Source organism: Anguilla anguilla, chromosome 12, assembly GCF_013347855.1.
Source record: "Anguilla anguilla isolate fAngAng1 chromosome 12, fAngAng1.pri, whole genome shotgun sequence".
NCBI lineage: Eukaryota > Metazoa > Chordata > Actinopteri > Anguilliformes > Anguillidae > Anguilla > Anguilla anguilla.
The window spans coordinates 36,600,506-36,611,618 of NC_049212.1; the positions used below are offsets into that span (position 1 = coordinate 36,600,506).

Consider the following 11,113-nt stretch of genomic DNA (forward strand, 5'->3'; position numbering starts at 1 on the left):
CACTAAACCGTCAAACGGTTCAATATTTGAATAGAAAAATAAAAATACTTTTGAGTGTGAAAATTTATATTTGAATGTGAAAGAAAAAAAAACAGTGCATCTTTATTACCAAAGAAGGATAGGGCCAAAACGCAGTCTTCTCCCCCCCCCCCCCCCCCCCCCCCCCTCCAATATCTGAGATTTTAAATGAGGTAATATTAATTTTTAAAGTCATTTTTGTGGTATTACTCTTCTATTTCCGAGATTTAAAAGTTGTATTTCCTAGATCTAAGAGTCGTTTATCCGAGCTTTAAGTCATATTTACAACATTTTAAAGTTGTATTGGTTCTGATACTATTGTATAATCGATTCCTAATGGAAGAGTGGCACACAGTTAACAATATTTAATCACTGACTATAGCAAAAAATAAAAATTAAACTTTAACACTGATGGCAGTGTTACTGTACTGTAAACTCAAACTCATTAACAATTTCTCCACATCCAGTGAAGACATTCAACACACTGAATGGGAGTTTTTTTAACTGTGCATTATAAGCTCTGCTTTATACACAAAATGTGATTAGTGACCAATATACACCTCGTCAGCCCACAATTTAGACTGTGAATGTTACGTAAGTAAATATGGCCCTAAATGTCTAAAGGTGATGTGTCACAAATGTTGATTATAGCAGTACGGATTCTCTTTGGAATTTTTCTATTGACAGAGTTACTGTAGTTAATGAGTTCCCCAGGTTAATTTCCATGGCAAACATACAGAAAACCCCCCGTGCAAAATCTATAAAAGGAGAGTTAATGTTCCTGTACAGTAAAAATGAAACCAGGTTGAACAAACTGGAGGACACCATTTGTCTCATTCTCTGATTAGCTGACTGGGGTGAGTAATTAAATTACCATTATTCTCCTTTTAAGACGGTATTATTAGTAAGGTCACAATTATCAGCATTAGAATGATTTTTCTTTAATGGTTAAACCAATACCCTTGCCTGATATAACTTTGGAGATGTCTCCCCAAGATCATGTTTTTTTTCCCCCAACATAGGCTACTTTATATGATTACATTCAAATAAAATCATGCATTTATCTCTATACATCATTTATATCGTCTTTTGTTTTCAATTTGTGAAGTGTTCTTGCACAGGAATCACATTCATACCATTTCATATTTGCTGTATATTTTACGAAATTTAAAATTTTCAAGTCGTTGGATTCTTGGAGTTTTAACTTTTGAGAAAGTTTTATAAAATGTGATCGCGGTAATTCAAAAGTGCATGAAGACACAATGAGTTTCTGTTACTTAGTTTCTTTGCCATTTAACACGATCTACAACATCATGCTACAGATGGTAATTTGGTGATATTGTTAGCCGGATATTGTCGCTATTGTTAGACTTCACATACTGTTTTATCCACTATTGTATTTGAATTCTTAGTGCAAAATTCACTACTTGATCAGTCTGTGATGATAAATAATCATTTGGAGGATACTAAGTAGTCATGTTCCTGAAACCTTAAATATTTTTAGAATATAAATATAAATCAAGTGTATTACATGCAATTGAATTATTCAGCTTACTTTCTTTCACTTACAGGGCAAGAAAAACAAGAAAAAAACAACAAAGAGACAAAATCAGAATTAAAAACATCTGCTATGAACTCCCTGAATTTCACACTGTCTATGAATACAACTTTTGTACGTCCCCCATTTTTTTACATCAGAGGCTTGAATAACTTGCCCTATGCCAAATACTACTACGTTTTCTTGTGCTTTGTTTTTATAGTCTCTGTGTTGGGGAACTCCTTTGTCATGTTTAGTATATACAAAGAGCGCAGTTTTCACACCCCAAAGTATTTCTCTGTTTTTAATTTGGCTCTAGCTGACTTAGGTGAAAGCACTGCTCTTATTCCAAATTTAATTGCAATGTTTCTTTTTGATTCACAATACATCTCCTTTGACGCTTGCTTGGCCAACATGTTTTTTGTGTTTTTCTTTTCCTCTTTGCAGTCCCTAACTCTGACCATTCTGGCCTATGATAGATTGGTGGCAATATGCTTGCCACTGAGATACCACGCCATCATCACAATGCAAGCAATGACTGTGATATTAACAGTGGTGTGGGCATATAATTCAGTTTTACTGATTTTAATGGTGTCTTTGGTTCCCAGGCTGTCCTTTTGCAAATCCATTGTGGTAGAAAGCTACTTCTGTGATCATGGACCCATATTCCGCATGGCATGCAATGACAATCATGTCAATTTAATCATGGGAATTATTAACATGATATTATTACTTTATGTGCCCTTTTTTTTGACTGTACTATCTTATGTGTTTATTTCTGGTGCACTGTTCAAAATAGCTTCATGGGAAGGGAGATTTAAAGCCATTAAGACTTGTTCTGCACACCTAATAATGGTGGCTATATATTATATGCCGATACTGAGTATCTACATGGCTGGACTGTTTTTTCCCATTCAGCCTAATGTCAGGATAATGAATACATCATTTTCAAAGGCCATTACCCCCATGATGAACCCAATCATTTATGTGCTGAACACTGAAGAGTTCAAAGAATTCATAAAAAAACTTTTCAGAAGAAAAAAAAAACACAACAGAAATAAATAATTAAAATAACTGAATGAATCGATATTATAGGAACTCTTTTTACTGTATCACATACTCTGCATAGAGGTAGAAGCATGGGTTAAGAATTTCTTGACCTCTTTTGAACACTGAAAAACATTATTTTTCAGTCCGCTAATTATTGGTTCAAATATTTTGCGAAAGACTTTAAAATTTTATTATATTATTTATTTTTTAAAAAGCTTAATGCATGTAGTGTGATGAATTATAAATGTTGCTTATGACAATATTGATTCCATTTAGAATTTTTGCATGTTAAAAAAGTAGTCTTTTGCCCATGCAATTTGCTTAATAAATGACTTGGTAATAATGTAAGAAAATGAACTGCCTATACAACAGAACCTATAGTCTGGAGATGTTATTTCCATAGACAAATGGAGATATTATCTTTTGGCATAAGTATGCTCTGCAAATATTTTTGAAACCTGAGGCAAGCGATAGTTAATCCCATAATATCCCTATAATGTTGAATGAATGTAATATGTATGTGGATATATTGAAAAGCAGAATTAAGACAGCTAGATGTAGTTACATAATTAATGTAACTGGTTATGTTACAGTAGAGAAACACACTAACAGAGTAAATAGCTACGTGATTCAATTTAACTGGCTACACAAACACACTTATTTTCCAGAATATGTATAAGGTATACTGTAACTAAATTAATAAACAAAATACTAGCCAAGGATAGCTAGCTAACTACCTAGCTGCTTATCCTATGCAGCTCTGAGTGATGATATGTAATGGCTTTTAAAAAATATCTTTCATACTACTAGCATGTAAACTGGCAAGGCACTGGGCAGGCAAGCTAGAAAGAATACATAGCTAACAACGTTAGCTGGTTTAGCCAGCCAGTTACGTTAGCTAGTTAGTTAACGTTGTTATCTAACGTTAGCCATACTAACGTTACTGAGCTGGCATCACGAATAATTATTTTGCTGACGTTACGTTACACTTCTAAATCTTATTTTAGCTCGCTAATAGCCTCATTTTAGTTCATCACAATTAGCTGCATACAGCCAGTGTCATCAACCCTGCGCTGCCCTGCACATACCTGAAGCTAGCTGCTCTGCACTCTCCGGCTGCTGACTGGCTCTCGACATCCGCTGCAACGTTGGTTACATTCTCAATCTCATCATTATTCTCCTGAATCTCCTCCTCAACAACCTGACTCGATATTTTCTTCAAAAATCCGCGGATATCCATCGTTTCAGACAGTTCACTGACACTAAACGTTACTAAATGAGAAATGTTCGGACCCGTCTACGGAACCCTGCGTACTGCGTCGTCTGCGTGCGTTTGTCAGACAAGCGGAACTGTCAATCTGTCACTCAGAACTCTGTGACTGAACTTTAGTGCTAGCTAGTGCTATCAAATCGTCTGATTGCAACCTACTGCGCCTACTAGTCGGTTAGGTTACTTAATGCTCGGTTTGAAAGGGGTGATTTGTTTACATCAGGGCTCCATTAAATGAATGATATTTGGTGCTGTATCTCTTTTTTTCGGGTGTCAAAATAAAAAATAAAAAAAAAAAAAAAAAATATTTTTTTGGTGTCAAAAGGTCCGGGGCTGGACGAAAAACCTCCGAGGCTTCAGCCCCGGATGCCCACCCCTAGCGACGCCACTGGTACATTCACATCTGCAACCAGGGGCTTTCCCCCCAATCTATAAACGAATCAGACACTCATAACTAAAGAGAAATCTGCGTCGGCAGATCAACCTGATCGACAGAGTTAGTGTAGTTAATGAATTCCCCAGGTTGATTACCATGGCAAACATACAGAAAACCCCAGAGCAAAATGTATAAAAGGAGAGTCAATGTTCCTCTGGTGTAAAAATGACACCATGCAGGTTGAACAAACTAGAGGACACCATTTCCCTCATTCTCTGATTAGGTGATTGTGGTGAGTAATTTCATTACCATTCTTCTCCTTTTATATTGTCAGAATATAAACATATATCAAGTGTATTACATGCAATTGAATTATTCAGCTTATATTTTTCACTTACAGGGAAAGGAAAACAAGAAAAAAGCAGAGCACAGACACAAAATCAGAGTTAAAACCATTAGCAATGAACTCCACGAATTCCACCTTCTCTCTAAATGCAGATTTAGTGCATCCCCCATTTTTTTTCATCAATGGTTTGAGTATGCCCCATGCCAAATACTACTATGTTTTTTTGTGTTTCGTTTTTGTGGTCTCTGTGTTGGGGAACTCCTTTGTCATGTTTAGTATATACAAAGAGCGCAGTTTTCACACCCCAAAGTATATGGCTGTTTTTAATTTGTCTCTAGCTGACTTGGGTGAAAGCACTGCTCTTATTCCAAATTTAATTGCAATGTTTCTTTTTGATTCACAATACATCTCCTTTGACGCTTGCATGGCAAACATGTTTTTTGTGTATTTTTTTACCTGCTTACAGTCTCTCACTCTTGCCGTTCTGGCCTATGATAGATTGGTGGCAATATGCTTGCCACTGAGATACCATGCCATCATCACAATGCCAGCAATGACTGTGATATTAACAGTGGTGTGGGCATATGATTCAGTTTTACTGATTTTAATGGTGTTGTTGGTTAGTACCAGGTTGTCCTTTTGTAAATCCATTGTGGTAAAAAGCTTCTTCTGTGATCATGGGCCAACAGCCGCTTTGGCATGCAATGACTATAATGTTAATCGCAACTTTGCAATTGTCGTCATAGTATTATTATTTTATGTACCCTTTATTTTTACGGTACTGTCATATGTGTTCATTGCTCGTGCACTGTTTAAAATAGCTTCATGGGAAGGGAGACTTAAAGCCATGAAGACTTGCTCTGCACACCTAATTCTGGTGGCTGTGTATTATCTTCCAATACTGTACACCTATGTTTCTGCATTAGCTTCTACCATTCACCCTAACGTCAGGATCATGAGTACATCGTTTGCAAAGGCCATTATCCCCATGATGAACCCAATCATTTATGTGCTGAGCACAGAAGAAGTTAAGGAATTCTCAAAAAAACTTTTCAAAAGAAAAACAAGTAACCACAACAGAAATATTTTTAAAAATAAAAATAAGGGAATGAATTGATATTCCAGGAACTGTATTACTGTAACTCTGCAATCTGTGAAATCAGAAATAGAGACAAGAATTTCTTACCCTCTTTTGAACACAGAAGATGTGATGAAATTCTCAAAAATAAAACTTTTCAAAAGAGAAAATCATCAGTTTTAGTCTGCTAAGTCTTGGTTGATGTTTTGTAAAATAATACATTTCCATTGAATTCATTTTAAAAATCTTCATTTTTAAGAGTGATGAATTACAAAAATTTCTCATGGCAATATTTATTCACTTTTGTATATTTGTTTTCTCTTCTTCTGTTGTCTGTGAATACTGTACTATTTACACTTTCCATTTGCTTAATAAATGACTCATAAGTGATGTAACAAAATTAACTGCCAACAGTACTGGACGTGCCTTTACAGTGTGAGTCTTAAAAATATGGAGACATGGTATTTTTTACATGCTGTAAGGGGAAAGTACTTTCTCTGGAAATATTTTAGAAATATTAGGCAATCAATAGTTAATGCCATCTTTATTTAATATTTTAGGTCAAAACACAAAGACATTGAAGAAAATGTATTATCAATAGTCTCCTAATTTGTCAAATTGTGGACACATGGCCACTAAAACTAAACATTTGGTAGATAATGAAGAATTCAAAGACTAAGCAAGCAATTTGCTCCGTGAATGTTATGTCCATAAATCTAAACGTTAATGTTTCAATGTGATGAATCAACAAATGTTGCTTATGGAAATACAGATTCAGTTAGAATTTCTGCATTCTATTTTTGTGTCTTTTATGAGTGTAGTTTGTTACACATTCAAAATTCTTTATGAATAACTTCTTTATGATATAACAAAATTAACTAAAAAAAAAAGTGCCCTTTCAGTTTTAGTCTTGAATATATGGAAACATTTTTTTTTTTTTTGGGGGGGGGGGGGGTACTTTCTCTGGAAATATTTTTGAAACTCGAAGCAAGCAATAGTTAATCCCATAGTTAATAGTTAATGTTTCAATTCAAAATAAGAAGAGTCTGTCGTACACACAAAAAGATATCTTATTTGTTAAGAGTCTCTAAGACAAAAACCAAGTGAGAAAAATCTCATTTCTGGCTTGATTTTACAGTATGAAAGACAAATGAAACTCAGGATAAAAACAATGTATTTATTGACATGAAGTGTTGACAATGCTGAAATGACAGGAGAATTCAAAACTCAATTTTTCAATATGTACTTTTTTCATTTCATTCAGACGAGTGGAAAGCAGAGAAAGCTACAGAGAGAGATGAGATCCTGTCTTTTGCTCAAGGGTATGATGGCAGTGCCTCATCTTGGATTTAAACCTCCAATCTCTTAGTTACATATCAAATTCCATAACCACTAGTTTGCTTTCCTATCCTGAAATTACAATGCACTTGTTCAGTAAACTAGGGAAGATGGCATCGGATTCTGGTAACTAACCCTGTTTGTAGACAAAGCTATTGCATTGACAAAGTTACTGTAGTTAATGAGTTCCCCAGATTCATTAACATGGCACACGTACAGAAAACCCCAGAGCAAGATGTATAAAAGGAGTCATTGTTCCTGAACTGTAAATATGCAACTTGGGTGAACAAACTGGAGAAAACCTTTTCACCTCATTCTCTACTTTGGTGATTGTGGTGAGTAAATAACTTAGCATCTGTCCTCTTTTAAAATGTTTTTTTTTTTTTTTTTGTCATTGGATTGATCTTTTGTTTTAGTGGTTAAATGGCAAAACCGACACCCTTACTTCTCCTTATATATGTCTACCTAGATGGTGTTTTTTTTCCACAGTGAAAGCACACCATCTCTGCCCTAGCACTTACCAGCATGTATCATACAATGAGCTCCATATTGTTTGGAATTTGTTTTTCTTGATTTGGTGCAGTATTCCACAATTTTAGATTTGTAATGAAACAATTCAAACGTGGTTAAAGTGCAGGTTTTATAAAAGGGTATTTTTTAAAATGAATTTTGGTTTCACCATGTAGAAATGACAACACTTATTATACATAAACCTCCACCTGCCCAATGGCTTGTTTTGAGCAGGTATAAGAGAGCTTTAAGTATCTAGTCTTGAATTTACTGTAGGCTTTTCAGTACCTTTGAAGTATGTTATTGGTGTTTGTCAACAGGTAGACCAGTGCTACTGAAAGTCAAAGAAACCATTATGAGGCAGCAAAATAAGGGAAAAAGGTCCAAGGCATAAAAATAACCCTTTGAAATATAGAATGTGCACTTTATATTGTACAATATTGTTTGATTGTGAATTGAAAAGAGTGGAGTACAGAGTCAAATCAAGAAAAAAAAGGTATTTTCCCCAAACATTATGGAGCTCACTGTATACACATTACATTACATTTATTTAGCAGAAGGTTTTATCCAAAGTGATGTACAAGGAATAGGTGGGTTTGTAAGTGCAGTGTTTTTGACCAAGACACACATTTAAATTACATGTAGATGGTTTTAAGAAGGATACAGTTTTTCACTTTCAAAAAAGTTTTAGAAAATGTGAAATAAACAGCCTAAAAGCAAATGAAGACACATGAAATCGTAAATATTTTCAGAATTTTAAAATAAAATGATTGCATTAAAAGTATTTGAGTCATATAGATTACATCGTTTTCTTTGATTTACAGGACAAGAACAAAGGAAAGAAAAGACAAAAAAATCTGACTTCCATGGCCTCCATGAATTCCATCCACTCTCTAAATACAACTTTTGTGCATCCCTCATTTTTTTTCATCAATGGTTTTTATAATGTACCCCATGCCAAATACTACTATGTTTTTTTGTGTTTTGTTTTTGGGGTCTCTGTGTTGGGGAACTCCTTTGTCATTTTTATTATATACATAGAGCGCAGTTTTCACACCCCAAAGTATATGGCCATTTTTAATTTGGTTGTAGCTGACTTGGGGGAAAGCACTGCTCTCATTCCGAATTTAATTGCAACATTTCTTTTCAATTCACAGTACATCTCCTTTGATGCTTGCATGGCCAACATGTTTTTTGTGTTTTTCTTTTCCTGTTTGCAAGCTCTCACTCTTACTGTTCTGGCCTATGATAGATTAGTGGCAATATGCTTACCACTGAGATACCATGCCATCATCACAATGCAAGCAATGACTGTGATATTAACAGTGGTGTGGGCATATAATTCACTTTTCCTCATTTCAACAGTGGCTTTAGTTACCAGGTTGTCCTTTTGTAAATCCATTGTGGTAAAAAGCTACTTCTGTGACCATGGACCCATATACACATTGGCATGCAATGACAATCTTGTAAACTATATCATTGCAAAGATAAACATTGCATTTTTTCTTTATTTGCCATTTATTTTGACTGTACTCTCATATGTGTTTATTGGTGGTGCACTGTTTAAATTAGCTTCATGGGAAGGGCGATTTAAAGCCATGAAAACTTGCTCTGCACACCTAATGCTGGTGGCTGTGTATTATCTTCCAATAATGGGAACCTACATTGCTGCAGCAGCTGGTACTCTTCACCCCAATGCCAGAATAATCAATACATCACTTGCAAATGCAATTCCCCCCATGTTGAACCCAATCATTTATGTGCTGAACACAGAAGAGGTCAAGGAATTCTCAAAAAGACTTTTGAAAAGAAAAAAAAAAACAACTGAAATAATTAATCAAATGAAGTAATGAATGGCTAATGCAGAAACTCTCCTTTTAACTGTATCACAAACTCTGCAGTTTGTGTGAGTATAGATTAATGCTATTTAAATCATATCTTCTGTGTTCATTCCAACTCTTGGCTTGTATCTTTTTTCTAACATTATATTTTCAGATTATTTTTACAAAACAAACAAACAAAAAAAGACTTAATGCGTTTAATATAAATGTTACATATGGCAATATTGATTTACTTTTGGATTTTTGGATTCTGAAGTTTATGAATAATGTATTCAATTTTCTTAATGAATACCTGAGTGATGTAGCTTAATATTAACTGACAGTAGTTCAAAATTTCACTCTACTGTTCTTCAGCATATGAAAGCCTATGTTATTTTTCATATAACAGAATGTACTTTATCTACAAATGTTTTAAAAGCTTGAGGAACGTGACAATTTCATGTGACTATATTAATGCATCAGTTAAGTACATTTTGCAACAAATAAAGTAGTCAAAAGCCAATGAATTGTTTGTGCTCATGATTTTGCACACGCTTGCCACACACTTTTTTTATCGCTAAGAGTTTATAAGACAAAATCAAAGTGAGAAAAAACATTTCTGGGATCAGGCTCTTATTGTAATATACTCTAACACATATTAAATTGTGAGTTTTTAACCCCTTTGTGCACAAGCCAAATCTGCCCAATCCTTGCCCATTTAGGGGGTACCTTATGTAATGCTTTATAACTCCAGATGTGAGCATCACAGAGACTTGAAAAATGGCTTAAATGAAGCAGGACATTTGTACCATTTACAATCCTAGTTTACAATAAGTTTATATTCATAACTTAGGAGGAAATGAAGTGCCACAAATGCAATTGTCAAAGTATCAAAAATTTGCTGTTCTTTAGTTTGCAATGAAATAAAGAGAGATTGCATATATATATATATATATATATATATATTGTCACACGCCTGTGTGACACCGCGGGGAGGGAGATGTAGCTGTGCCAGGGAACACCGTTGTCTGTTGCATGGAGAGAGAGAGCGCACCCACACAAACATGAAATAAAATAGACAACTTCACCCTTCCCCCTCACGGGTTCCAGGCAAACACAATAAACTAAAACAACAAGCTAAAATAACAAAGACAAAAGAAAGTAAAACAGAGCAGCAACTTTTCATTTCCCTGCTCTGTAGCTGACCCGCCTTCCCGGCCAGGTCCAGCTCCTCCAGCATCCCAGCTGAGGATTGCTTTCTTTTTCTTTTGTGCTCAAAATAAAACTAAATGGAAATCATAACTGCGCTCTCGGTGTTAGCTCCCGGTCTCGGCCCTGAACTGTTGAGAGCAGCATGCCTTTAAGCACCTGGGCTGATTAGCTAACGCAGCCCAGGTGCGTGTGCTCTCTCCACCAGCCGGCGCAGCTGAGACCAATTCGCCTCTCCAGCGAACTGACTGCTACATGTATATAGCAGGTTAAACTATACATGTTCTGTATCAAAAACACCTTGACTATAAGTGCGTGAAATCTAAAAGTGGATATGCAGAACTATTAAAGATCTATGAAGCAAAAAGTAAGCAGTGCACCCAATGTCTCAAAATCTATCCAATATTTCTAAATTTTGCATTGCTGTTAATCACAACATAATCATGTATTTCACAGCAAATCAACTGTTTTGACTCACTTTTGCATCATTATCAAAACAGTCTAAAATATCTAGGCGTCCAGAAACATATCAAGAGCTCTCCAAAATGAACAAAATGCTTT

At 35.2% G+C, this 11,113-nt stretch overlaps 3 protein-coding genes across 4 annotated transcripts; all 3 read left to right on the forward strand.

The window, feature by feature from the left end:
- The first annotated feature begins 1,610 nt into the window (after nt 1-1,610).
- LOC118210025 (olfactory receptor 52E4-like) lies at nt 1,611-2,776 on the forward strand. Its single transcript, XM_035385839.1, has one exon. It carries the CDS (start codon nt 1,649-1,651, stop codon nt 2,618-2,620), a length of 972 nt encoding a protein of 323 aa, XP_035241730.1. The 5' UTR covers nt 1,611-1,648; the 3' UTR covers nt 2,621-2,776.
- A 1,129-nt stretch (nt 2,777-3,905) lies between these two features.
- Nucleotides 3,906-5,791, forward strand: LOC118210326 (olfactory receptor 52E4-like). The gene is made up of 2 exons (XM_035386419.1): nt 3,906-4,543; nt 4,652-5,791. Exon 2 carries the CDS (start codon nt 4,713-4,715, stop codon nt 5,712-5,714), a length of 1,002 nt encoding a protein of 333 aa, XP_035242310.1. The 5' UTR covers nt 3,906-4,543; nt 4,652-4,712; the 3' UTR covers nt 5,715-5,791.
- Nucleotides 5,792-6,965: 1,174 nt separating this feature from the next.
- Nucleotides 6,966-9,544, forward strand: LOC118209324 (olfactory receptor 52E8-like). Of its 2 annotated transcripts, none has more exons than XM_035384559.1 (2): nt 6,966-6,997; nt 8,348-9,544. In XM_035384559.1, the coding sequence occupies exon 2, from the start codon at nt 8,390-8,392 to the stop codon at nt 9,371-9,373; it is 984 nt and encodes a 327-aa protein (XP_035240450.1). In that variant the 5' UTR covers nt 6,966-6,997; nt 8,348-8,389; the 3' UTR covers nt 9,374-9,544. The 2 variants fall into 2 exon arrangements, with proteins under 2 accessions (XP_035240450.1, XP_035240449.1); XM_035384558.1 differs by lacking the exon at nt 6,966-6,997 and adding an exon at nt 7,297-7,348.
- Nucleotides 9,545-11,113: the final 1,569 nt, after the last annotated feature.